Here is a 24,750-nt window from a genome sequence, read left to right as displayed (position 1 = left end):
CTATTTAGTGCAAAGGGCACATGTCAACTCCCAACCGTCGACATAAGGTGGGCAGGGCAGGGCACCACATTTGGCGTGGATCATATACAAGAGATGGCCGTTTGTGTTTGCTTTACCCCCAGGCATGGCTTCTGCTTCACTATCTACACAGACATAATCACTGGAACCAGTGTGTGCACTAGCGCCACCAAACAGATAGCCCTTGCATTCCAGGTGCCATCCCGGAAAACACTCGTTCCTGGCAGGTACCATGATGGCACTTGTTTCGTGATGACTCTGGCACACCACACACGGAACATCGTCTTGATACAGCCGGTGAAGAGGAGATGCCTCTCTACCTGTTTCATACTCAGTGCCATAGATATAACTGTCTGATGCTTCACTAGTGTACTTTTCATAGATGGGTGCTACGGGGAGGCACAGCGTTGTTCCCGGACCCCCTTTCGCCTGATAATGACTTCCACCGGCATAACCTGAAATTAGTCCAACCATAATTGATAAGATACGGGTGTCCTTCGAATTCTGAACATAATTAACAATACTGATGATGACGATGATAATAATGAGGATGAACACTGACTGAACTGCACGCGATGTAGCCATTATCATCTTTGGAGCTTTGGGGCAGTCTAGTGGTGACAGCGTTCCCTCGTCACCCGAAAGACACAGGTTCGATTGCCCACATTCATTGTCGTCATGGGTCTACAAAATTCCATAACATGAACAAAAGAGGCTAAATAAATTCCACATCGGAACGGTGTACAAAGCGGTAAGAACTGAAGGAAAGTGTCACTGAAGAGTATGAGACCGGGTGTTCGGAATAAGATCAGCATATCTGGTACTCAACCTAATGATTCAAACACGGGAGCACAACTGCATTTTCAACCGATTCACACTTGAAATTGACGTGAGCCACAACAGCATACTCAAAAGTTCATTGATCAAGGCTACATCATTCAAGATCTCAATACAGCTTCCAAAGCGTTTTATGACAGACACGTTGAAGATATTTGCACGTTTGACGCATCAGAGCCCTAAATGATGCCAGAGCAATTCCTTATGCTGGCTTTATGTTGTCCTGCCTGTACATGTGTTTGCGACACGTCTTACGTGCACGACCGGGTGTGTCCCCTATTAGTGGAGGCCTTTTTGTCTCCATCACATATATATTCAGAAAGGTGCAATCAACGTTTCTACTAAACAAATCAAGACTTATGCATATATGTAAACAGGATTTCGCCACTTTTACGTACCCTTGTACACGACATCATTTCCTTTCGGACATGTTGTCTTTCCCCATGTTGTCTTTCGCTCCTGCAGCTCCAAATGAAACAAGAAAATCAAAGAAAATATCAGATCTCATTAAACGACCACAGAGACGTGTGGGTGAGTTAGTTGTACACCGTATTCAGCAATATTCCATATATGTGGCGGCGGGGAAATAATCGAGTGTGGACCTCACAATCAATGGGTCAACAGCATGAGCATCGACCTGTGTCTTCCAAATCAGCGAGACTGACCACCCGATCCCGTTAGTAGCCTCTTTCGGCAAGCATGGGCTACTGAAGATCAGTTCTATCCCGGTTCTTCATCGGCTATCCAGTATGACATCGTAGAATTAGCTAAGTGTTTACCCGAGCTGGTCCAGTATGGAGAGTCAGTTTCAGGTGGTATAATCTTCTCTCCCAGGTGTATCCTCAACAGTGACTTCAGATCATGCAGGAACCTCCGGTCCGAGGGACAGTCCGCATTGTTCTGATTTAAGGTCGCAGCTGTGCCCCCCAAAAAACAAATAGTAGCCAGTTTATGGAACTTCTCTAACTTATAATTGCGTTTCATTTTAATTTCAATCATGGTCGTCAGAGATAAGCTGATGTTGTGCTCGTATATTAGCAGAATATGTACTTGACATGTCCACATGAATTGTTGAAGTGTAAGAAGTTCTTTAAGTGCGACACCATTGACACAACAACCTGACTGCTCATATTGCTGGTGAATACCAATGACATAAGGGCATCATCATTTGTTGATATCCCAGCTAAACACCATTAACATAACAGCATGATTATTCTGGTGGACAGAATTTTATTTCTGGTGGACACAACTGACAGAACAGAATTATTGTTCATACTGAAGACACCACTGACATTGTTGATATCGCAAGTGGACACAGCTGGCATACCAAAAGGATCGTTCATGTCGCAGTTGGACACAATTGTTATAACAACATGATAGTTCATGTCGCAAGTGGACACTGTTGGCATAATTACATAACTGTTCACACTGGTGAACATCATTGTCATAACAACATGCTTTCTTTAATTCCTTCGCGTCATAGACATACTCGCAGATTCATTTGACCAGAACGTTACAGGTTGTCTGTTTGGACGAATAGTATGCTACTTCTTGACCAAAGTCTGTTGTTTCATAGATCATGATATTTAGGAAAACTAGAGAATCGATCATCTAAGCGTGAACACGCGAACACATACCTGTGGCTACCCCAACCAGGACGATGATAGCGGCATACAGCGTTAGCTTCATGGTTGCAGTCTGAATACAAACACGTGTGATTGTTGATAGTTACATATACACACTCTTTACGGGTAAGACTGTTGTGAAGTGTTCAGGATTTCTTCTCTCCAAACTGTTTACAAGTGTTTAATGCACATTAAGTATCAGTACATATTTGTTCAGCTGTTGAGTCATAAAGTGCTGAATACACACATGTTGAAGTATATTCACTCAATGCATCGCTGCAGAGAACACAAGAACAACAACTGAGTAGATCGTGTTCATATACAAGAGATTGCTGACACGTTCTCAGTTTACATATTTGTACGGTCTGGTTGCAAGATATCACATGAAATATTCCCTTCAAGGTCCGCACACGATTGTTGTTCATGGTTGGTCATTGTGGGTCGGGAGTCGAAGTTTCAAGTGTTCCAAAGTTGAAAGTATTTGTGTTGTTCTGGTAAATTACTGCCATGAGTCTCTTGCATTCCAGATACCACCTAGTGACGCAATATCTCCTCGCCAGGTTCTTACATGGAAGAAATGTGCTGCCTCCTAAACGTTACTCTGTAGCCAGGTACAGTGAAGTAACCACTACATACACCGTATATACATGCTGATTTATTCGATCCCTCATCGATGCTGATCTATATGATTTCATAGATCGATGTGGGATCACACAGATGAGCATCAACTTGGGATCACATAGATCACTATCGATAGGGGATAACATAGATCAGTATCAATATAAGATCACACAGATCAGAATCGACATAGGATCACAAGTACTAGCGCTGATATGGTATCACACAGATCAGCGTCGATATGGGAAAACATAGATCAGCATCGATATGTGATCACAAGGATCAGCATCGATATTGGATAATACAGATCAAAATCCATATGCGAGTACATGGGATCACATACATCAGAATCCATATCAGATCACATAAAAGAGCATCGGTGTGGTATCATTTAGAGCAGCATCATTATAGATAACATAGATCAACATAAATATGGGATCACATAGATCAGAGCCAATATCGGATAACAAGATGCGCATCGATATGGGCTCACATTGATCAGCATCGATATGGGGTCAGATAGATCGGCATCAATTTGGGATCACATAGATCGGCATCGATATGGGATCACACAAGATCAACACTGATATGCGATCACATATGTTTTGATTTTACGCTATGCTCAAATGTTTTGACGCAAGATTACGCTCCACAACGGCATGATGTGAAACTACGATATGTCAAACTACTGCCGGGATGTTGTTTTAAGATCTCGATATAAGGCGTTTCTCCTAATATGGGGAGTCTCAATAACATTATGAAAATGTACCTCGTACAACTCAACTTATTATCATGGAGCATTTTTTTCGCCGACTTTGAAATGTAGATGTTCAATTGATGGTGTGAAACACTAATTGTAATATCTGTCATCATGCTTTATTAGAAATGTTTTCTTGGTCGTCGGTACAGCCTAGTACTAAAAACATTTGCACGTGACGCCAAGGATCCGGGTCCATTCACATCAACGTGTGAAGGCCATTTCTGATGTCCATTACAAAAGGCGAATCCAGGAATTCGAAAACGGTTTAGGGGTTGGGCATTAGGTGTTTGTGGGTTCAGCTAGGGCTTGAGCGTGTTAGATTTGGTATCTTAGTGCGAGTGAAGGTTTCAACCCTAGCGATGACCGGATCATATACATACATGCACTATTGATGTAAGACACTACATCTTACAGTCTGGCTACAAGTTACAGCTGAACAGATGACCTTTCCGCTTGTCGCATCCGTCCATCCATATACCTTGAATGCTGGAACAAATGATCTACTGTAGAGTTCTCTAGAGAATTCCGTGCAGACTGATAGTTCATCAATCGGTTGTGCCCCAAAGGCAAGACCGTATTTTCGTGATGCTTTTACATCACCTTATAAATCCAGAAGCCGAGATTACAAAGGAACACCACTGTTGCCTTTAGCAAATTAATTCCACCGATTCAGTGTATTGCAGGATGTGTTTGCTGGATACTGTCCTTATTCTCCTGCAAGACCAAGAACACATTTCGAGCTGGTGAAAACACTGCTATGCACTCGGATATCGACAAGATTCAAAGCAATAAGCGAAAACCCGAGAGAGTGAGTGAGCTGGGTTTTACGGCATCTTAAGCAATATTTCAACAATAGTTTGGCGTGGGATACCAGAAACGGGCTTCACACGTTGTCCGTGGGGAATCGAACTCGGGTCTTTAGCATGGGGATGGGAAACTTTAACGCTATGGTTACACCACCAACCCGGAAACCCAGGATAACACATCGTGTTTCCTTGAGCCCCACTACGCATCCTCGTAGTCATTTTATACAAAAGCCTGTAACCAAACAGCTGGCATGAATGTGGCGCTAACCTGCAAGGAAACTCTAAAACACATGCTACATGCCAATCCACACCTAATTCAAAGCCCACGGAATCTAATGTCATGCAAATGGACATCGGTATGCTGCAGAAAATTCACGCTCCGAGCTTTTCCACTCTATCATTAGTTTCTGGAAACAATGGTTGGTTAATTCGTTGGTTGTTGATGGCGAATTCAGCAATATACAAGCGATATGATGGTGGTCTGTAAATAATCGAGTCTGGATCAGACAATCAAGTGAACAACGGCATGAGCATGCATCCAAACAATGGGGGCATGATGACATGAGTTTTCAAGTCAGCAAGTCTGACCCCATCAGGTTAGTCACCCTTTTTCAGAAGCATATAAGCTGCTCAATTTTCAACTGGTATACACAAGCATCGACATTTACTCGTTCGTTCGTTCGTTCGTTCGTTTGTTCGTTCGTTCGTTCGTTCTCTCGCTCACTCACTCACTCACTCACTCATTTATTTATTGGGGGAATTATTCCAAGCATTTGTTAGCTTATTTTGTCTTTATACAACGATAAAATGTGTATGTGGGAGGAAAAGTTCCTGTCTCTTAACATCCGACTGCATCTTCTGAAAATTCACAGTAAGGCTAGGGGTACGACCTCCTCATCGTAATTAAAGAAACCAAACCATCAAGTAAAAACACTGGTTACACAACATTCCCGTTTCCTGTTGATTGGATTCCGTCTTATTGTGCCATTTAGTGCAATATCCAGTCCCGAATGTCTAGACTAATTCATTTAACTGGATACACAAATATTAATCAGTATGATCCGATGCATCTGCGCACTTGTATATTGCAACACCATGCTCATAATTCTTTCAAACACGTCGTAAAGCGTGCTCTGACAAACTGACACCAGGAAATTATGGCGATCTTAAAACGAGGCTCTGCCGCTAGAAGGGTTTGGTGGTCTGGTTTGGAACTGATATTATATCAGTCTCATTCTGCGTTACAGAACTACGCTGAATATGCTTAAAAACACATAACAGGTGTAACCGGTGAAGTAGATGCATTGTGAATCATTTTACGACATCATCAAACAGAGACAGTATATGACGTCTCACTTAAGGTCATGCTGTCTGCACCTCTCCATAAAGTATAGAACAATCTAGATTGTTTATCAATAGAGATCCGGTCCGTCTAAGGGTTGTGTTGTTAGAATGTATGGCATGGCGGATTATGTCTGAGGGTCAAGGTTACTTGGTGCTTGGTCATCGTACAATCCACCTTTGTTACGAACTCTTTGGGGCCATTAAGCAACGACCATTTCAACGACAGGCATTATTGGCAAAACAGAGAAAAGATTTCATGCACCCATATCTTGTTATCATTCCAAACTTCTAAATGCCTCACAAAGAAGTTATCGCTAAGAATTGTGCTTTATGCTGTAGCTCCACAGACGCGTTATAGCAATCAGCTCGTTATAATCGGGGTGGGGTCCCTCCCACTCCACTTTTACATTGTCTACCAAAACCTCGGTGGCGTCGTTTCTCCAATACATATATTAGGTCATCTCTTGCTTTCCCAGAATAACCGCATTTGAGGTTTTTGTTTTGGAGGGACAGATTTTACTTTTCGCAAGAAAGACCTCTTCCAAGGTTTTACTTTTCGTTAGTAAGACCGCTTCCTAGGTTTTTCTTTTCCTAACTTTATATGAACATCAACATTCAAATCCTTCAAGATTAAACTCACAATTCAAATGTTTTCAAAAGCCGGTGTTGAACCGCAAATCGCAAAAAATTGTGTTTAATCGCAAACGCTCTTCCGCAAGGCCACCGGATCGACGAAGGTGGTGGGGTTAAACTATTATATATAGTTACTGTCGTTAAATTGATTTTACGCGCGCTTCAGTCATTTTTATGTAGCTTCATTAAATGCTAATCTACAATGTAATTACCCATCATTGACGGTATATATGTTAAAGAAAACACTTCTCCTCGGTTTTGGTTGAAAATGTAAAATCATCCTGGTCGGAAAATTTCCCTCCAAACCCTTGTTTACCGAAACCTCAGAGGCATGTTTTCTCCTATACATACATTCACATTACGTTCGTCTGTTATGTAACCTTTGTCTGTTGTAGAGAAAACCACCAAACTTGGAAATGATCCCACTGAGTTTAAAAGTGTTCATCCTCCTGTTCCATGTTGCCCCCAGCGAGAGCAGTAACATCACAGTATCTTCGTTGGCAACTCATAGAAATGTATCCTCATCACCTCCAGCAAAGCAAAGGCCTCATAAAACACCAGGAATCGTCACCACCCACACAGTAGAAAGAACAACATTTTATGTTAATCTTATCCTAAGGCCCATCGTTTCCGGTTTAGTGATGAATGTCATCGGATGTTGTGTACTTCTACACAAATTGTTACGTCGCATATCCTACCGTTATGTGACTGTGGGTTCCTCCTATGTGGAATTCTGCGACTGCCAGCTGACATATGAGCGCAGTAGGATGTCATGTATTCTAATTACTTGTCATCTGTTTTGACTGTTTCAACTAAGCACTACATGGGACTCGCCTTTCCCAAAGTGTCCGCAATCATCATCTGTCTTTTGGCTCTTGAGAGACTGATTGTCATATCCTTTTCGCTCAAGACTTCCTTCCTCACTCATTGAGCATTGCTCTGTTTCTTATCATATGTATGTTGCACATTCCTAAAATATTTCAAACGCGCTTTGTTTGGGAAGTCCATTAAACACGTTGTCATGTCTAACAACTTACAATAACACAGTATTTAAAATATTTCTCACATATATTCCACCGTGTCTTCTTCTGGCATTGAACATTGGTATCTGGATTTATTTGGCTGTAATCAGACGTCGACGGAAGTCCCTCTTTGGCACAGCTGAACAGGGGTGAGGAGTGAGTTTAGTTTTACGCCACACTCAGTAATATTCCTGCCATATGGTGGTGATTTGTAAATAATCGAGTCTGGATCAGACAATCCAGTGACTACCATCATGAGCATCGATGTGTGCAATTGGGAACTGATGACATGTGTCAACCAAGTCAGCGAGCCTGACCACCTGATCCCGTTAGTCGCCTCTTACGACTAGCATAGTCGCCTTCTATGGCAAGCATGGGTTGCTAAAGGCCTATTCTACCCCGGGACCTTCACGGGCCCAGCTGAACAGGAACACTGGAAGGTGACATTGACCTTGTTGACAATTTCAGCGTTTTTCTTAGTCGTGTATATTCCGTTTATCTCTCTACATGTTCTCGAAACACACATTTCACAACGATTTGGGCGTACGGGTCCGGAGAAGAATTTCAGAAACATGATGCATTCTTTGACGTCTCTCGGTTGGTCCATTAACTCAAAGTTGTTCCTCAAAGCAGGACCTGACCATGTCAGCACAAAAACACACAGTCTGGACCACCCTGACCAGTAGCTCACAGGGTAAACAATCGTCCCCAGTAGGGTCCAGCGAAAGAGCGACGGTGGGATAGTCTCTAATATCACTAATCCCATGAAACACAGTGTAAAGGTAGTACCTTGTACCTACACGGTAATAGGGAAGTATACTATAGCATCCCAAGATAGAGAAGAGAACAGGATGCCGATTGGACTTGCACACGGACTAAATACATGTTGGTTTATGGTAATTATAACACTGAGTTTCCTTCCTGTAAATGTTGTCTCGTTCCCTGTTATGTCGAAATTGGTAAATGTAAGAACTGTTCCAATAAGGTATTACGACTGAAATCTATGTTCAGAATAAAATGATTGATTAACTGATTGAGTCATTGTTGTTTAATGCTGTACTTGGAAGCACTCCAGGTAAAAGACGACGACCAGCAAATATTCGAGTCTGGACTCCACAATCCAGTGATCAACAGCATGAGCATCGTTCAACGCAAGTCAGCGAGCCTGACCACCCGATGCCGTTAGTTGGCTATTATGACAAGCATGGACTACTGACTAACTCGGATAACCTATTTAGAGCACTGTAGGCGGGGCTAGGGACAATAATATGGTTCATTTACTGTACTTTTTCAATCTCATTCGCGATTTTATAACAGTAAGTTAACCCATGGAATGTTGACTTTATTCGTTGTAGCGGTAAAAAACTGCAAAACAATACAAGTTCTGTAAATAGTTTCTATATACACATTACTCGTGAACTGAATGATATACAAACTACCTTTGGCCACTTTAATCCAGTATGAAATAACAGTCAATGCGTACATCACTCTTTTATGGATGCTTCAAACCCGGATGTTGAGCATGTGATGTGCATGCAAATTACGAAATTACCCAGTTGCACTCAGTATTATGTTCTTAATTACCAACACATTACTACTGTTTATACCAGTCTGATACATTTGTTTACATAATTGTTGTGAACTGAAAGGCATTCGCAAATCGGTGAAAGTGACGGTGATGGTCAAATAATAATAAACAGGTATTGAGCATATTAGGGCGGGTACATTGTACTGTATAATTCATAATATTATCAAGATTCATAAGTATGTGTGATCCCATATGGATAACCATAATCCCATAAGTATGTTGATCTGTGTGATCCCATGTCGATGTCAACCTGTGTAATTCCAGATCAGTGCTGATCTCTCCGATCCCTTGTTGATGTTGATCTATGTGATCCCTATCGATGCTGATCTGTATATTCCAATACTAGTATCGATGCTGATCTATATGATGCCACACGGATGCTGACCTAGGTGATGCCATACGGATGCTGATCCATGTGATTCCTTATTGATGTTCATCTATCTGATCCCATACCGATGCTGATCTGTATATTCAAATGCTAGTATCGATGTTCATATATATCCGATCCCATATCGATGCTGACCTGGGTGATCCCTCATTGATACACATCTCTGTTTGTCTGCTACTCACAGTGACTGCACCATACCCTATTAATGAACCCGAGAGAGGTGTGGTAGCCTTGAGGTTAAAGCGTTGGCTTGTCACGCAAAACCCTGGGTTCGATTTCCCACATGGGTACAATATGTGAAGCCCATTTCTGGCATGATGCGTAGTGATACTGCTGAAATATTGCTAAAAGTGGCGTAAACCCACTCATTCTGAACCTCCCGAAAACGATCAGACAATCCAGTGATCAACAACATGAGCGTCAATGTACACAATTAGGACACGATGGCATGTCTCAACCAAGTCAGAGAGCCTGACCAGACGATCTTGTTAGTCGCCTGTATGTATGTATTTCTATGAGTTGTAGATAATCCAAGAGAACTGGAGTGATATTCTCCAGTGTCATGAAGAGCACGAGTCTGGGCATGACAAACCATAATGTCAGACTGAATAGGAGATTCGAAACCTTTTTCAGCACAGTTTGAGCCTTAAATTCAAGGTCCAAAGTGTGAGAAAGCGATTTGGTCTGGCCAAAAAACACCAATAATCTGAAACATCTTCGATCGGAAAAGATTTTAATTCATATGAAAATTGCATTTTGTTAATGTCGTACATGAACCTTTGTGAAAAAAGTAAGTTTTAAATTCCTCACACAATCTGCAAAATTCGGACATGTAATGGTCTACTTCTAAATTATGTTCAGGATGCTGTTACTAATAATCCCAACAAACACCGTGATGTGAAATATGTTAAGTTGGGGCATATTTCCTGACAGCTACGTCTCCCATATTCCTAGAAATCCGATCATTATTTAGTTAAGGGTTAGAGGGACCTATATCGATATTCAGTCCTAAAAGCAATATAATAGGATAAATGAACCAGTGCTAAAAGAACTACACACCGAAGAATATTGCATAAGGATTCACATAATTAAAGATAAAGTGATAAAACTATACTGAGAGATATCACACGTACTGACCCATCCAGGAACAAACCAAACCCGCAAAAACGCAAAAGTACTTTTTTTAATGCAACACGAAATGCACATGCATACTGACATTCCAAATCAGCCCACGTGACACGCCAGCAAACTAGTTGTGTAAAACACATCTTTGATTCACATCGTGAGAAAGAGAGAGCTGATTCAAACCGTGACAGAGAGAGAGCGCGCGCTATGGCTGAACAATGAGCTTATGGTCATTGCCAGAACTTTCAGTTGCATCAGAGAAATTGTCATCATACTGATGGAACGACTAAGACAAACTGCCAGTACGTCAGACAGGCCTTGAAGTGGTCGACCACGTCTGACAACTTCCGGTGATGATCGCCACATCCGGACAATTCTTTTTGTAACGTCGACGTCAACAGCAGCGACGGCACTAGGCCACCGTATCAGTCGATATACAGTGTACTAGAAGAACATGGCATTCGACCACGACGACCCTACCACGGACTGCGTCTGACTCTTCAAAACCGATGTCGTAGACTGACATGGGCCAGTCGGGATGGACGCTGGCAGATGCGTGATTGACGACGTGTGATGTTCACCGTCCTCAGTAGGTTTTGAGTAATGACGGTCGGGCTTGTGTTAACAGACGAGTGGGTTTAGCGCCGAAATGCGTTCAAACTGTTTGAAGCCAGTAACGTGATAGGAATGGGATCTGTGGCGATCTCAAAACGAGAATTTTGCTTATTGATGACAATCTGAATGCTCGAAGATACATTGATAAGGTTTTGGCAACCAGTTGTGAGTTTTTCTCTCCAGCAATTACAACGTCGCATTATCTGCCAACATGATGACGCAAGGCCTCATACCGCTGCTAGACTGACAAACAACTTTCTTGATAACGCCCACATCGTTGTTGTGCAGTGTGCCAGTCTGTTCTCCGACATGAATCCGATAGATCACTTATGGGACTACCTACAAATCAGAAGACTGAACAGCTGGAACAATGGTTCCCACGGGAATGACCACGAATCACGCCTAACGTCTTTCGTCGGCTTACATCCTCAATGAGTCGACGTGTTTTGATGTGTACTGACGTCAATGGTGGACACACTTACTATTGATTCAAAATATGATGACATTGTGGAGAAAACCATACCACGTCCTTCAGTGTCAGTCTAACGGTCCTTTCGACGTATTATGAAATGAAATTGTGTACATTTGCTGTAAATCTGAACTATATTTTGAAACATAATAGTATTATTTATATTTCGTGGCGTGATATATCGTGTTGGTGCAAGCCTGTTGAGGGAATGTATCTGGGAATGTTTCTGGCCTTATTTCAGTAAGAATCGCGGCTGTATTTTCTACAAGTTCCCACTCAGAATTCGCCCATAATCGAGAGTGGGGTGTTTGACAAGTTTGAGTGCGTTACATCCCTTTCCTTCTTTATATGTATATGGATATCAGTGTACGCTTGTTGGACCCAGGACGTATTATTTTCAGCAATACAAGTCCCTATTGTTGAATCTAGTCTACATGTACGACAGTCATGGTCAATACTGAAATAATTCTCTCAATACACAGACTTATACAGAATTTGTAGAAAACACACAGCTTGTTTACAATATTTCTACTTAGTGCAAAGGGCACATGTCAACTCCCAGCCGTCGACATAAGGTGGGCAGGGCAGGGCACCACATTTGGCGTCGATCATATAGAAGAGATGGCCGTCTGTGTCTGCTTTACCCCCAGGGATTGCCTCTGCTTCACTATCTACACAGCCATAATCACTAAAACCAGTGTGTGTAGTAGAGCCACCAAACAGATAGCCCTTGTATTCCAGGTGCCATCCCGGAAAACACTCGTTCCTTGCAGGTACCATGATGGCACTTGTTTTGTGATGACTCTGGCACACCACACACGGGACATCGTCTTGAACCAGCCGATGAAGAGGAGATGCATCTCTATTTGTTTGAATCTCAGTGCCATAGATATAACTGTCTGATGCCTCACTAGTGTACTTTTCGTAGATGGGTGCTTCGGGGAGGCAGAGCGTGATAATGACTTCCACCGGCATAACCTGAAATTAGTCCAACCATAATTAATAAGACATGGGTGCCCTTCTGTACATAATTAATATTATTGATGATGACGAAGATAATGATGAGGATGAATACTGACTGAACTGCACGTGATGTAGCCATTATCGTCTTAGGAGCTTTGAGGCAGACTAGTGGTGACAGCATTCCCTTGTCACGCCGAAGACACAGGTTCGATTGCCCACATTCATTAAAGCCCAATTCTGTTGTCCCCAGCTCTGATAGTGCGAGATTAATGCTGAGAAATAGACCTGACACATTGTACCCAAGTCTTCATCGAATCCGAGTCATCGGTATGACAAGCGAATGCCTAAACCACCGGCCCAATAAAACGTTAGATCTGAGGTCTAAGTGAGAAAAGGGAGAAGAAAATGAGGTCATGGGTTTACAAAATTCCACAACATCAACAAAAGAGACTAAATAGATTTCCAATCGGAACGGTGTACAAAGCGGTAACAACTGAAGGAATGTGTCACTGAAGAGTATGACGCTCGGTTTTCGGAATAAGGTCAGCATATCTGGCATGCAACGTAATGATTAAAACACGGGAGCACAACTGCGTTTTCAACTGATTCACACTTGAATTTGACGTGAGCCAGAACCCCTCTCTCAAAAGTTCATTGATCAAGGCTACCTCATTCAGTTGCATTCATATTCAGAAAGGTGCAATCAACCTTTCTACTAAACGAATCAAGACTTACTTATGCATATATGTAAACACGATTTCGTCACTTTTACTTACCTTTGTACACAACATCATTTCCTTTGGGACATGTTGTCTTTCCCCAGCGTATGAATGTCGCTCCTCCTGCTCCAAGTGAAACAAATATCAAAGAAAATATCAGATAGAAATGGAGTACAAGTGAGTGAGTTAGTTTACGCCCTATTCAACAATAGTCTAGATACATGGCGGCGGTTTGTAAATAATTGAGTGTCGACAACACAATCCAGTGGTCACCAGCATGAGCATCGACCCGTGCTTTCCAAGTCAGCGAGCCTGACCCCCTGTTAATCGCCTGTTACGACAAACATCAAGTGTAATCCGGTTTTCACCTGTGAATTCAGTATGGCATCGTAAGGTTAACGTAATCGTTTACTCGATCTGGTCCATTGTGAAGAGTTAGTTTCAGGTGGTATAATCTTCTCTCCCAGGTGTATCCTCAACAGTGACTTCAGGTCATGCAGGAACCTCCGGTCCGCGGGACAGTCCGCATAGTTCTGATTCAGGGCAGCAGCTGTGACCAAGGAAACAAATAATACCCAGTGTAGGAACTCCCTTCTCTATTTTCGACACCACTGACACAACAACATCATTATTCATATCGCAGGTGGACACTATTGAAATAAGGGCATCATTTGTTCATGTCACAGGTGGACACAACTGACATAACAACGTGATTATTCACATCGCAGGTGGACGTTATTCACTAAAAATATGATTGTTCATATCGTCTCTAGACACAACTGATAAAACAACATGATGGTTCAAATCGTCTTTAGACACAAATGATACAACAGCATCACTGTTCGTATCGTATCTACGCACCACTGATAATACAAGACTGTTTCTATTGTACATAGACACAACTGTTCATACAATATTGTTGTTCGGATCGTATCTACACACAACTGATAAAACAACATATATGTTCATACTGTATTTAGACACAACTGATAAAACAACAGGACTATTCATGTCGTATCCAGACACAACTCATACAACAAGATGACTGTTCATATCGAATCTGTAAACAACTGATAAAACAACATGACTGTTCACATCGTATCTAAACGAAACTGATAAAGAACGTTATTGATCAGATCGTATCTAGACACAACTGAAAAAACAACGTGATTGTTTAGCTCGCATTTAGACATAACTGATAAAAGAAGATGATGCATTATATCGTCTCTGGACACAACTGATTGAACAACATGATGCTTCACATCGCATCTATAGACAACTTACAAAACAACATGACTCTTTTATGACGCATCTAGACCTAGCTGATAAAAAAAAATCACTGTTCACATCGTATCTAGACCCAACTCATAAAAAGTGACTTTTTATATCGTATGTAGACACAACTTTTTGACACGATTTTTCATACTGTATCTAGACACATCGGATCAAAGAACATGATTGTTCATATCGTATCTACACACGACGGATAAAAGAAACTCATTGGTCATATCGTCTCCACACAAAACTGATACAACAGAATGGTTGTTCAGATCGTCTCTAAACACAACAGATAAAATAACATGACCCTTCATAATGTATATAGACACTACTGATAAAACAGCATATCGTATCTAGACAGAACGGATAAAACAACATGACTGTTCAGATGGCATCTAGACACAACTAATAAAACAACATGATTGTTCATATTGTGTCTACACCCAACTGAGAAAACAACGTTATTGTTCAGATGTTATCTAGACACAACTGATAAAACAACATGACTATTCATGTCATATCCAGACACAACTCATACAACAAGATGACTGTCCATATAGTATCTAAAAATCAACTGATAAAACAAGATGACTGTTCATATCGAATCTGTAAACAACTGATAAAACAACATGACTGTTCAGATCGTATCTAGACACAACTGAAAATGAGTGAGTGAGTGAGTGAGTGAGTGAGTTTACTTTTACACCGATTTAGCAATATTCCAGCAATATCACGGCGGGGGACACCAGAAAATGGGCTCCACTCATTGTAGGGAATCCCGTGTGGGGAATCGAACCCGGGTCGTCGGCTTGACGAGCGAATACTTCAACAACTAGGCTACCCCACCGCCCCACAATTGATAAAACAGCATGATTGGTCATATCGTTTCTACACTCAACTGATAAAACAACATGGTTCGTTCAGATCGTATCAGAACAGAACTGATAAAACAACAAAACTGCCAATATCGTATCTAGATCCAACTGATAAAACAACATGATACCGTAATGTTGATACCGTATCTAGAAAGAAATGATAAAACAATACTATTGTTCACATCGTATCTACGCACAACTGATAACATGAGTGTTCATATCGTATCTAAAGACAAATGATAAAACAACATGACTCTTGATATCGTATCTAGACCCAATGAATAAAACACCATGATGGTTCAGATCGTATATAGACACAAATGATAAAAAACACGACTGTTCGCATCTTATCTAGACATAACTCATGCAACAACGTAGTAGTTCATATCGTCTCTAGAAACAACTGATAAAACAACATGATTGTTCAGATCGTATCTGGACACAACTGACAAAACAGCATGATTAGTCATATGGTATTTAGACCCATCGGATGAAAACACAGGATAGTTCAGAAGGTGTCTAGACACAATTGATAAAACAACACGATACTTCATATCGTCTCTATACACAACTGATAAAACAAAATGATCCTTCATCTCGTTTCTTGACATAACTGTTAAAACAACATGCCTATTTATATCGTACATAGACACAACTGTTAAAAGAATATGATTGTTCAGATCGTATCTAGACAGAAGTGATAAAACAACATGATTGGTCATATCCTTTTTGCATTGAAGTGATAAAACAACATGAAGGTTAATATCGTATCCAGACACAACTCAAAAAAACGTCATTGTGCAGATCGTATCTAGATACAACTGATAAAACAACATAACTGTTCATATCGTATCTTGACCCAAATGATAAAACTACATGATTGTTCATAAAGTATCTAGATACTACTCACAACTGATAAAACAACCTGACTGTTGATATCGTATCTAGATAGAATTGACAAATCAACATGACCGGTGAGATCGTATCTAGAGACAACTCATAAAACAACATGTTTGCACAGATCGTATGTAGACCCAACTGATAAAACAAAATGATTGCTCAGCTTATATCTAGACACAACTGATAAAGCGACATGATTGTTCACATCGTATCTAGACACAACTGATCAAACAACATGACTGTTCATATCGTATCTTGACCCCACTGATAAAACAGCATGATTGTTTAGATCATATCTAGACACAACTGATAAGACAAAATAATTTTTCAGAAGGTATTTAGAACCAACTGAAAAAACAACATGATTGTTTAGATCGTACTTAGAAACAATTGACAAAACAACATGACTGGTCAGATCGTATCTAGACATAACTGAAAAAAACAAAATGACTGCTCATATCGTATCAACACACAACTGATAAAACAACATGACTGTCTATAATAAAGATGATGGACAGCACTGTCACAACAACATGGTTTCTTAAAGTCATTCGTGTGATAGACATACCTGCAGATTCATTTGCCCTTACAGGCTGGGTCAGTTTTAACGAATGATATGATCATGTTGTTTTCTACACTGTCGTGTTCTTTAGGAAAACTAGAGAATCGATCATCTAAGCGCGAACATATGAACACATACCTCTGGTTGTCCCAACCTGGACGATCGTAACAGCATACAGCCTTAGCTTCATGGTTGCAAGTCTGAATACAAACACGTTTGGTTGTGGTTATATACACACTCTTAACGGGTTTGACAGTTGTGGAGTGTTCAAGATGTCTCCGTTTCAAATAGTTTTCAAGTGTTTAACGCACATTAAGTATCAGTACATATTTCCCCAGGTGTTGGACCATGGAGTGCTGAATATGTACATACATTTGTATATTCCTAAACAACAGGGTTGACGTGTGTGAATTTCTCTTTGTACTCTCAATACATCGCTGAACTGAACACAACACAAGAACAACAACTGAGTAGATCGTGTTGATATACAAGAGATTGCTGACACGTTCTGAGTCTACATATTTGTACTGACTGGTTGCAAGATATCATATAAAATATTCCCTTCAAGGTCCGCACACGATTGTCGTTGATGGTTGGTCATTGTGGGTCGGGAGTCAAAGTTTCAAGTGTTCCGCAGTTGAACGTATTTGTGTTGTTCTGGTAAATTACTGCCATGTGCCTCTTGCATTCCAGATACCACTTAGTGGCACAATATCTCCGCAACAGGTTGGTACATGGAACTAATATGCTCCATGCTAAACATTCCTCTGTAACCAAGTGTACAGAAGTGACCACCAAATACACTGTATATACATGCGATCCGATCTATATAATCCCATATCGATGCTGATCTACGTGATGTCAGATGGATGTTGATCTATGTGATCCCATATTGATGCTGGTCAATATCATGCCGTATCGATCCTGATCGATGTGGTCCCATATCGATGCTTATCTATGTGATACCGTATCAGTGCTGATATGTATGATAGTATGTCGATGTTGATCTGTCTGATCTTATAGCCATCTTGATCTATGTGACTCTATATCGATCCTGATCCATGTAATCCCATACTGATGTTGATCTATGTGATCCTGTATCGATGTTTATCTATGTGGTTCCATATCGATGGTGATCTCTATGATTCCTTATTGGTGTCGATCTGTGTGATCCTAAGTCGATTGTGATCTGTATGTTCCAATACTAGTATCGGTACTGATCCCTATCAGTATCTATGCGATCCCATATCGATGAATGCACGATAACGGATGATACTTATAACGGTAAAACGTTTAAGACATGCTGACGTGTGGGTGCCGCACTCAACAAGATAAAAACTGTCTTTAGATATTCCAGTCAGGATCAGTCAATCAAGTCATCAACAACATGAGCGTCAATTTACACAATTAGGACACGATGACATGTTTCAGCCAAGTCACGTCCTTCAATGTCAGTCTAACGGTACTTTCGACGTATTATGAAATGAAATTGTGTACATTTGCTGTAAGACTGAACCATGTTTTGAAATATAATAGTTGTTAATTTATATATGTTTTCCTTTTCTCTTCAAATTGATCCAATACCCTGCATACTTTCTGTTTAGCAATAGCTTCGTATAAGCATTTCGCCCAATACAGATTCTGTTGTATATGCGGACTAGGGATGCATACCACATGAGAAATTTCTCCAAATTCATTCACAAATGATGTTTCCCTTTCATAACAGGAGAAAACGCGAGAAGTTTCCTTTAAGGCTTCATTGATTGGCTGCACTGTCTTCGAAGCGTTGTATTTCATGTATAGCGTTGAATCTAATCTGCATGTACGACAGTCATGCATATGGTCAATACTGAAATATTTCTCTCAATACACAGACTTATACAGAATTTGAGAAAACACATAGCTTGTTTGAAATATTTTACTTAGTGCAAAGGGCACATGTCAACTCCCAGCCGTCGACATAAGGTGTGCAGGGCAAGGCACCACATTTGGCGTCGATCATATACAAGAAATGGCCGTTTGTGTTTGCTTTACCCCCAGGGATAACCTCTGCTTCAGTATCTACACAGACATAATCACTGGAACCAGTGTGTGTAGTAGAGCCACCAAACAGATAGCCCTTGTATTCCAGGTGCCATCCAGGAAAACACTCGTTCCTTGCAGGTACCATGATGGCACTTGTTTTGTGATGACTCTGGCACACCACACACGGAACATCGTCTTGAAACAGCCGATGTAGAGGAGCGTTCGTTGCAGGTGTTTGATACTGTGTGCCATAGATATAACTGTCTGATGCCTCACTAGTGTACTTTTCGTAGATGGGTGCTTCGGGGAGGCACAGCGTTGTTCCCGGACCCCCTTTTGCTTGATAATGACTTCCACCGGCATAACCTGAAATGAGTCCAACCATAATTAATAAGATATGGGTGCCCTTCTGTACATAATTAACAATATTGATGATGACGATGATAATGATGAGGATGAATACTGACTGAACTGTACATGATGTAGCAGTCATCATCATTGGAGCTTTGGGACAGAATAGTGGGTATAGCGTTCCTCGTCACGCCGTCACGGTTCGATTGCCCACATTCATTGACGCCCATTTCTGTTGTTCCCCGCTGTGACTGTGCTGGAATATTGCTAAACGCGGCATAAAGCCATACTCAGTCAGTCCTTGTTTAAAAACAAAGTGTTATAGTGTCAGGACAGCCATGTCCAAATATATCTACAGAACAAAAACTAGGTAGCCAGGCTATATGATATTTAGTTATTTTTATTCAATCTACAATCTTGATCTTTATCACTACCGCAGAGTACAATGTTTTGTCAGCTACCTTGCTCCTCTTTGTCACTTCCATTAATTACTGTATATGACATTAATGGCCTTTATTGGTCATCTCCCTTGGCTGTGTCTGTCATCACATCAACTGTAGAAGGAAGTGCTATTAGTTTCTCTATCTGTCCATTGTTGAATCTTTGCCTGTCTATTGTTGTTAAAAACCTATATATATGTATGCTCACATCTATACTGGGAGGTGAGATGTGAGTGTGGAGACCGGCATTCCGACTGTCTTTGTAGGGACGACCGCGAGCAGGATTATGCCGCTCGCAGGAAAGGCCCGGGTGTTGAGCTGGAAGTCCGCTCACCTCATTCGTGTATACTTGTTTGTCATGTCTTGTGAAACCAACTAAAGAAGTGCGAACTAAACTATGTCTTCGTCTTCATCAACGTATTCATTCATCATTTCGTCAAAGTATTGCATGTATGTAATCACGTTGATCACATACGACGCGTTGACAAAAGCCACATTCTCTTGTCCTCACATCAAATGGTCTTCAATAACAGGACTGATTCTATTTCTAACATTGTGTAGTGCTATATTGTTATTTTTCAAGTTAAAGATATGAAGTAGAAAAAAATTGTCTGAACAGCCTGCTGTTTTGGTACAATCCAATTGGTCATACAATTCAGTGCATGATAGACTTTGAAATCACATAGAAACTGTGTGATTATGTGTTAGTAAGTGAGTAAGATTGTATGTACCTCTTCAGTTTTCCAGCAATATTAAGGCAGGGGACAGGAGAAGTGGGTCTGACATATTGTACCCAAGTCGTCATCGAATCCGGGTCTTCGGTGTGACGAGCGAATGCTTAAACCACCGGCCCTATTATACGTTAGATCTGAGGTCTAAGTGAGAAGTGGGAGAAGAAAATGAGGTAATGTGTTTACAAAATTCCACAACATCAACAAAAGACTAAATAGATTTCCAATCGGAACGGTGTACAAAAGCGGTAACAACTGAAGGAAAGTATCACTGAAGAGTATGACGCCCGGTGTTCGGAATAAGGTCAGCATATCTGGTATGCAACGTAATGATTCAAACACGGGAGCACAACTGCATTTTCAAATGATTCACACTTCAATTTGAGGTGAGCCACAGCCCCACTCTCAAAAGTTCATTGATCAAGGCTACGTCGTTCAATTTCATTCATATTCAGAAAGGTACAATCAACTTTTCTACTAAACAAATCAAGACTTACTTATGCATATACGTAAACAGGATTTCATCGCTTTTACTTACCTTTGTACACGACATCATTTCCTTCGGACATGTTGTCTTTCCCCAGCGTGTGAATGTCGCTCCTCCTGCTCCAAGTGAAACATATATAAAAGAAAATATAAGATGGAAATGCAGTACAAGTGAGTGAGTTAGTTTACGCCGTATTCAACAATATTCCAGATACATGTCGGCGGTTTGTAAATAATCGAGTGTCGAAAACACAATCCAGGGGTCACCAGTATGAGCATCGATCTGTTTCTTCCAAGTCAGCGAGCCTGACCTCCTGATCCCGTTAGTCGTCTCTTACGACAAACATCAAGTGTAATCCGGTTTTCACCGGTGAATTCAGTATGACATTGTAAGGTTAACTTAATCGTTTAACCGATCTGGTCCATTGTGAAGAATCAGTTTCAGGCGGTATAATCTTCTCTCCCAGATGTATCCTCAACAGTGACTTCAGGTCATGCAGGAATCTCCGGTCCGCGGGACAGTCCGCATTGTTCGGATTCAAGACAACAGCTGTGACCAAGGAAACAAATAATACCCAGTGTAGGAACTTCCTTGTTCTTAAATTTCAACACCACCGACACAAGAAGAAGATTATTCACATCGCAGGTGGACACCATTGAAATAAGGGCATCATTTGTTCATGTCACAGGTGGACAGAACTGACATAACAACGTGATTATTCACATCGCAGATGGACACAATTCACTTAAAACGTGACAGGTCATATCGTGTCTAGGCACAACTGATGAAACAATGTGATTGTTGATATCGTATCTAGACACAACTGATAAAACAACATGACGGTTCATGTCATATCTAGACACAACTGATAAAAGAACATGCCTGTTGACTGGGACTGTATCTAAACACAACAGGGCGAGTGAGTGAGTTTAGTTTTACGCCGCACGCAGCAATATTCGAGGTACATGGAGTCTTTGAATAATCGGGTTTGGTCCAGACAATCCATTGATCAACAAAATGAGCAATGGGAACCGATGACATTGTTTCAACCAAGTCGGCGAGAATGTCCACCCGATCCTCTTACGACAAGCACAGTCACCGTTTATAGCAACCATCGGTTGCTGAAGGCTCATTCTACGCCGGGACATTCGCGGATCTAGACACAACTGATGAAACAACATGATTGTTCACTGGGATTGTATCTAGACACAACTGAAAAAACAACATGATTGTTCAAATCATATCTAAACACAGCTGATAAAACAACATGACTCTTCATGTCGTATCTAGACACAACTGATAAAGCAACATAACTGTTCACTGGGATTGTATCTAGACACAACTGATAAAGCAACATGACTGTTCGTATCATTTATAGACACAACTGATAAAACAACATGACTCTTCATGTCGTATCTAGACACAACTGATAAAACAACATAACTGTTCACTGGGATTGTATCTAGACACAACTGATAAAGCAACATGACTGTTCGTATCATTTATAGACACAGCTGATAAAACAACATGACTCTTCATGTCGTATCTAGACACAACTGATAAAACAACATAACTGTTCACTGGGATTGTATCTAGACACAACTGATAAAGCAACATGACTGTTCGTATCATTTATAGACACAACTGATAAAACAACATGACTCTGCATAATGAAGATGACACCATTGTCACAACAACATGGTTTCTTGAAGTCCTTCGTGTCATAGACATAGCCGCAGATTCAATTGTTTAGGACCTTACAGGCTATGTCAGTTCTAACGAATGATATGATCCTTAACAAAGGCCTGTTGTTTTGCTGTCTGTCGTGTACTTTAGGAAAACTAGAGAATCGATCATCTAAGCGAAAACACATGAATAGTCGCAAGTGGACACTATTGTCATAATAACATAACTGTTCACATTGGTGAACACCATTGTCATAACAACATGCTTTCTACCCTTTCTTTCTTTCCTTCTTTCTTTAATTCCTTCGCGTCATAGACATACTCGCAGATTCATTTGACCAGAATGTTACAGGTTGTCTGTATGGACGAGTTGTATGCTACTTCTTGACCAAAGTCTGTTGTTTCATAGATCATGATATTTAGGAAAACTAGGAAATCGGTCATCCAAGCGCAAACACATGAATGCATACCTGTGGCTATTCCAACCAGAACGATGATAGCGGCATACAGCGTTAGCTTCATGGTTGCAGTCTGAATACAAACACGTGTGATTGTGGATATATATACACACTCTTTACGGGTAAGACTGTTGTTAAGTGTTCAGGATTTCTTCTTTCCAAACTGTTTACAAGTGTTTAATGCACATTAAGTATCAGTACATATTTGTTCAGCTGTTGAGTCATAAAGTGCTGAATACACACATGTGGAAGTATATTCACTCAATACATCGCTGCAGAGAACACAAGAACAACAACTGAGTAGATCGTGTTGATATACAAGAGATTGCTGACACGTTCTGAGTTTACATATTTGTACTGCCTGGTTGCAAGATATCATATAAAATATTCCCTTGAAGGTCCGCACACGATTGTTGTTGATGGTTGGTCATTGTGGGTCGGGAGTCGAAGTTTCAAGTGTTCCAAAGTTGAACGTAAATTTTACCCCGATGTATCTCTTGAATTTCAGATACCACTTAGTGACGCAATATCTCCTCGCCAGGTTGGTACATGGAACAAATATGCTGCCTGCTAAACGTTATTCTGTAGCCAGGTACAGTGAAGTAACCACTACATACACCGTATATACATGCTGATTTATTCGATCCCTTATCGATGCTGATCTACATGATTTCATAGATCGATATGGGATCACACAGATGAGCATCAACTTGGGATCACATAGATCACTATCGATAGTTGATAACATACATCAGTATCAATATAAGATCACACAGATCAGAATCGATATGGGATTACAAGTACGAGCGCTCATATGGTATCACACAGACCAGCAGCGATATGTGATCACAAGGATCAGCATCAATATTGGATACATATCAAAATCCATATGCGTGCACATGGGATCACATACATCAGAATCCATAGTGGATATTATAAGTGAGCATCAATGTGGTATCATTTTGAGCAACATCGTTATGGATAACATGGATGAGCATAAATTAAATATGGGATCACATAGATCAGAGTCGCTATGGGGTCAGATAGATCGGCATCAATTTGGGATCACATAGATCTGCATCGATATGGGATCACACAAGAACAGCACTGATATCCGATCACATATGTTTTGATTTTACGCTACACTCAACCGTTTTGACGCAAGATTACGCTCCACAACTGCATAATGTGAAACTACGATATGTCAAACTACTAGATGCTGTTTTAAGACCTCAAGCAGGCGATGTCTACCCTCGATATAAGGCGTTTCTCCTAATATGGTGAGTCTCAATAATTTAATGAATGTATTATGAAAATGTACCTCGTACAACTCAACATAATCATGGAACACTTTTTTCGCCGACCTTGAAATGTAGATGTTCAATGGATGGTGTGAAACACTAATTGCAATATCTGTCATCATGCTTT

At 40.8% G+C, this 24,750-nt stretch overlaps 1 protein-coding gene and 2 pseudogenes across 1 annotated transcript; 1 reads left to right on the top strand and 2 right to left on the bottom strand.

The window, feature by feature from the left end:
* Window positions 1–2,544, bottom strand: LOC137273526 (uncharacterized). Its single transcript, XM_067806255.1, has 4 exons — window positions 2,493–2,544; window positions 1,624–1,772; window positions 1,254–1,311; window positions 1–473 (listed from the first exon to the last, which is right to left on the bottom strand). The coding sequence occupies exons 1-4, from the start codon at window positions 2,542–2,544 to the stop codon at window positions 1–3; spliced, it is 732 nt and encodes a 243-aa protein (XP_067662356.1).
* Window positions 2,545–5,821: 3,277 nt separating this feature from the next.
* LOC137273516 (uncharacterized) lies at window positions 5,822–8,349 on the top strand (annotated as a pseudogene).
* Window positions 8,350–12,376: 4,027 nt separating this feature from the next.
* Window positions 12,377–23,386, bottom strand: LOC137273510 (uncharacterized; annotated as a pseudogene).
* Window positions 23,387–24,750: the final 1,364 nt, after the last annotated feature.

This window comes from Haliotis asinina, chromosome 1 (genome assembly GCF_037392515.1).
Source record: "Haliotis asinina isolate JCU_RB_2024 chromosome 1, JCU_Hal_asi_v2, whole genome shotgun sequence".
NCBI classification, from domain to species: Eukaryota; Metazoa; Mollusca; class Gastropoda; order Lepetellida; family Haliotidae; genus Haliotis; species Haliotis asinina.
The sequence above is the reverse complement of the archived record's forward strand: the minus strand, read 5'-3'. Positions and strand labels throughout refer to the sequence as shown.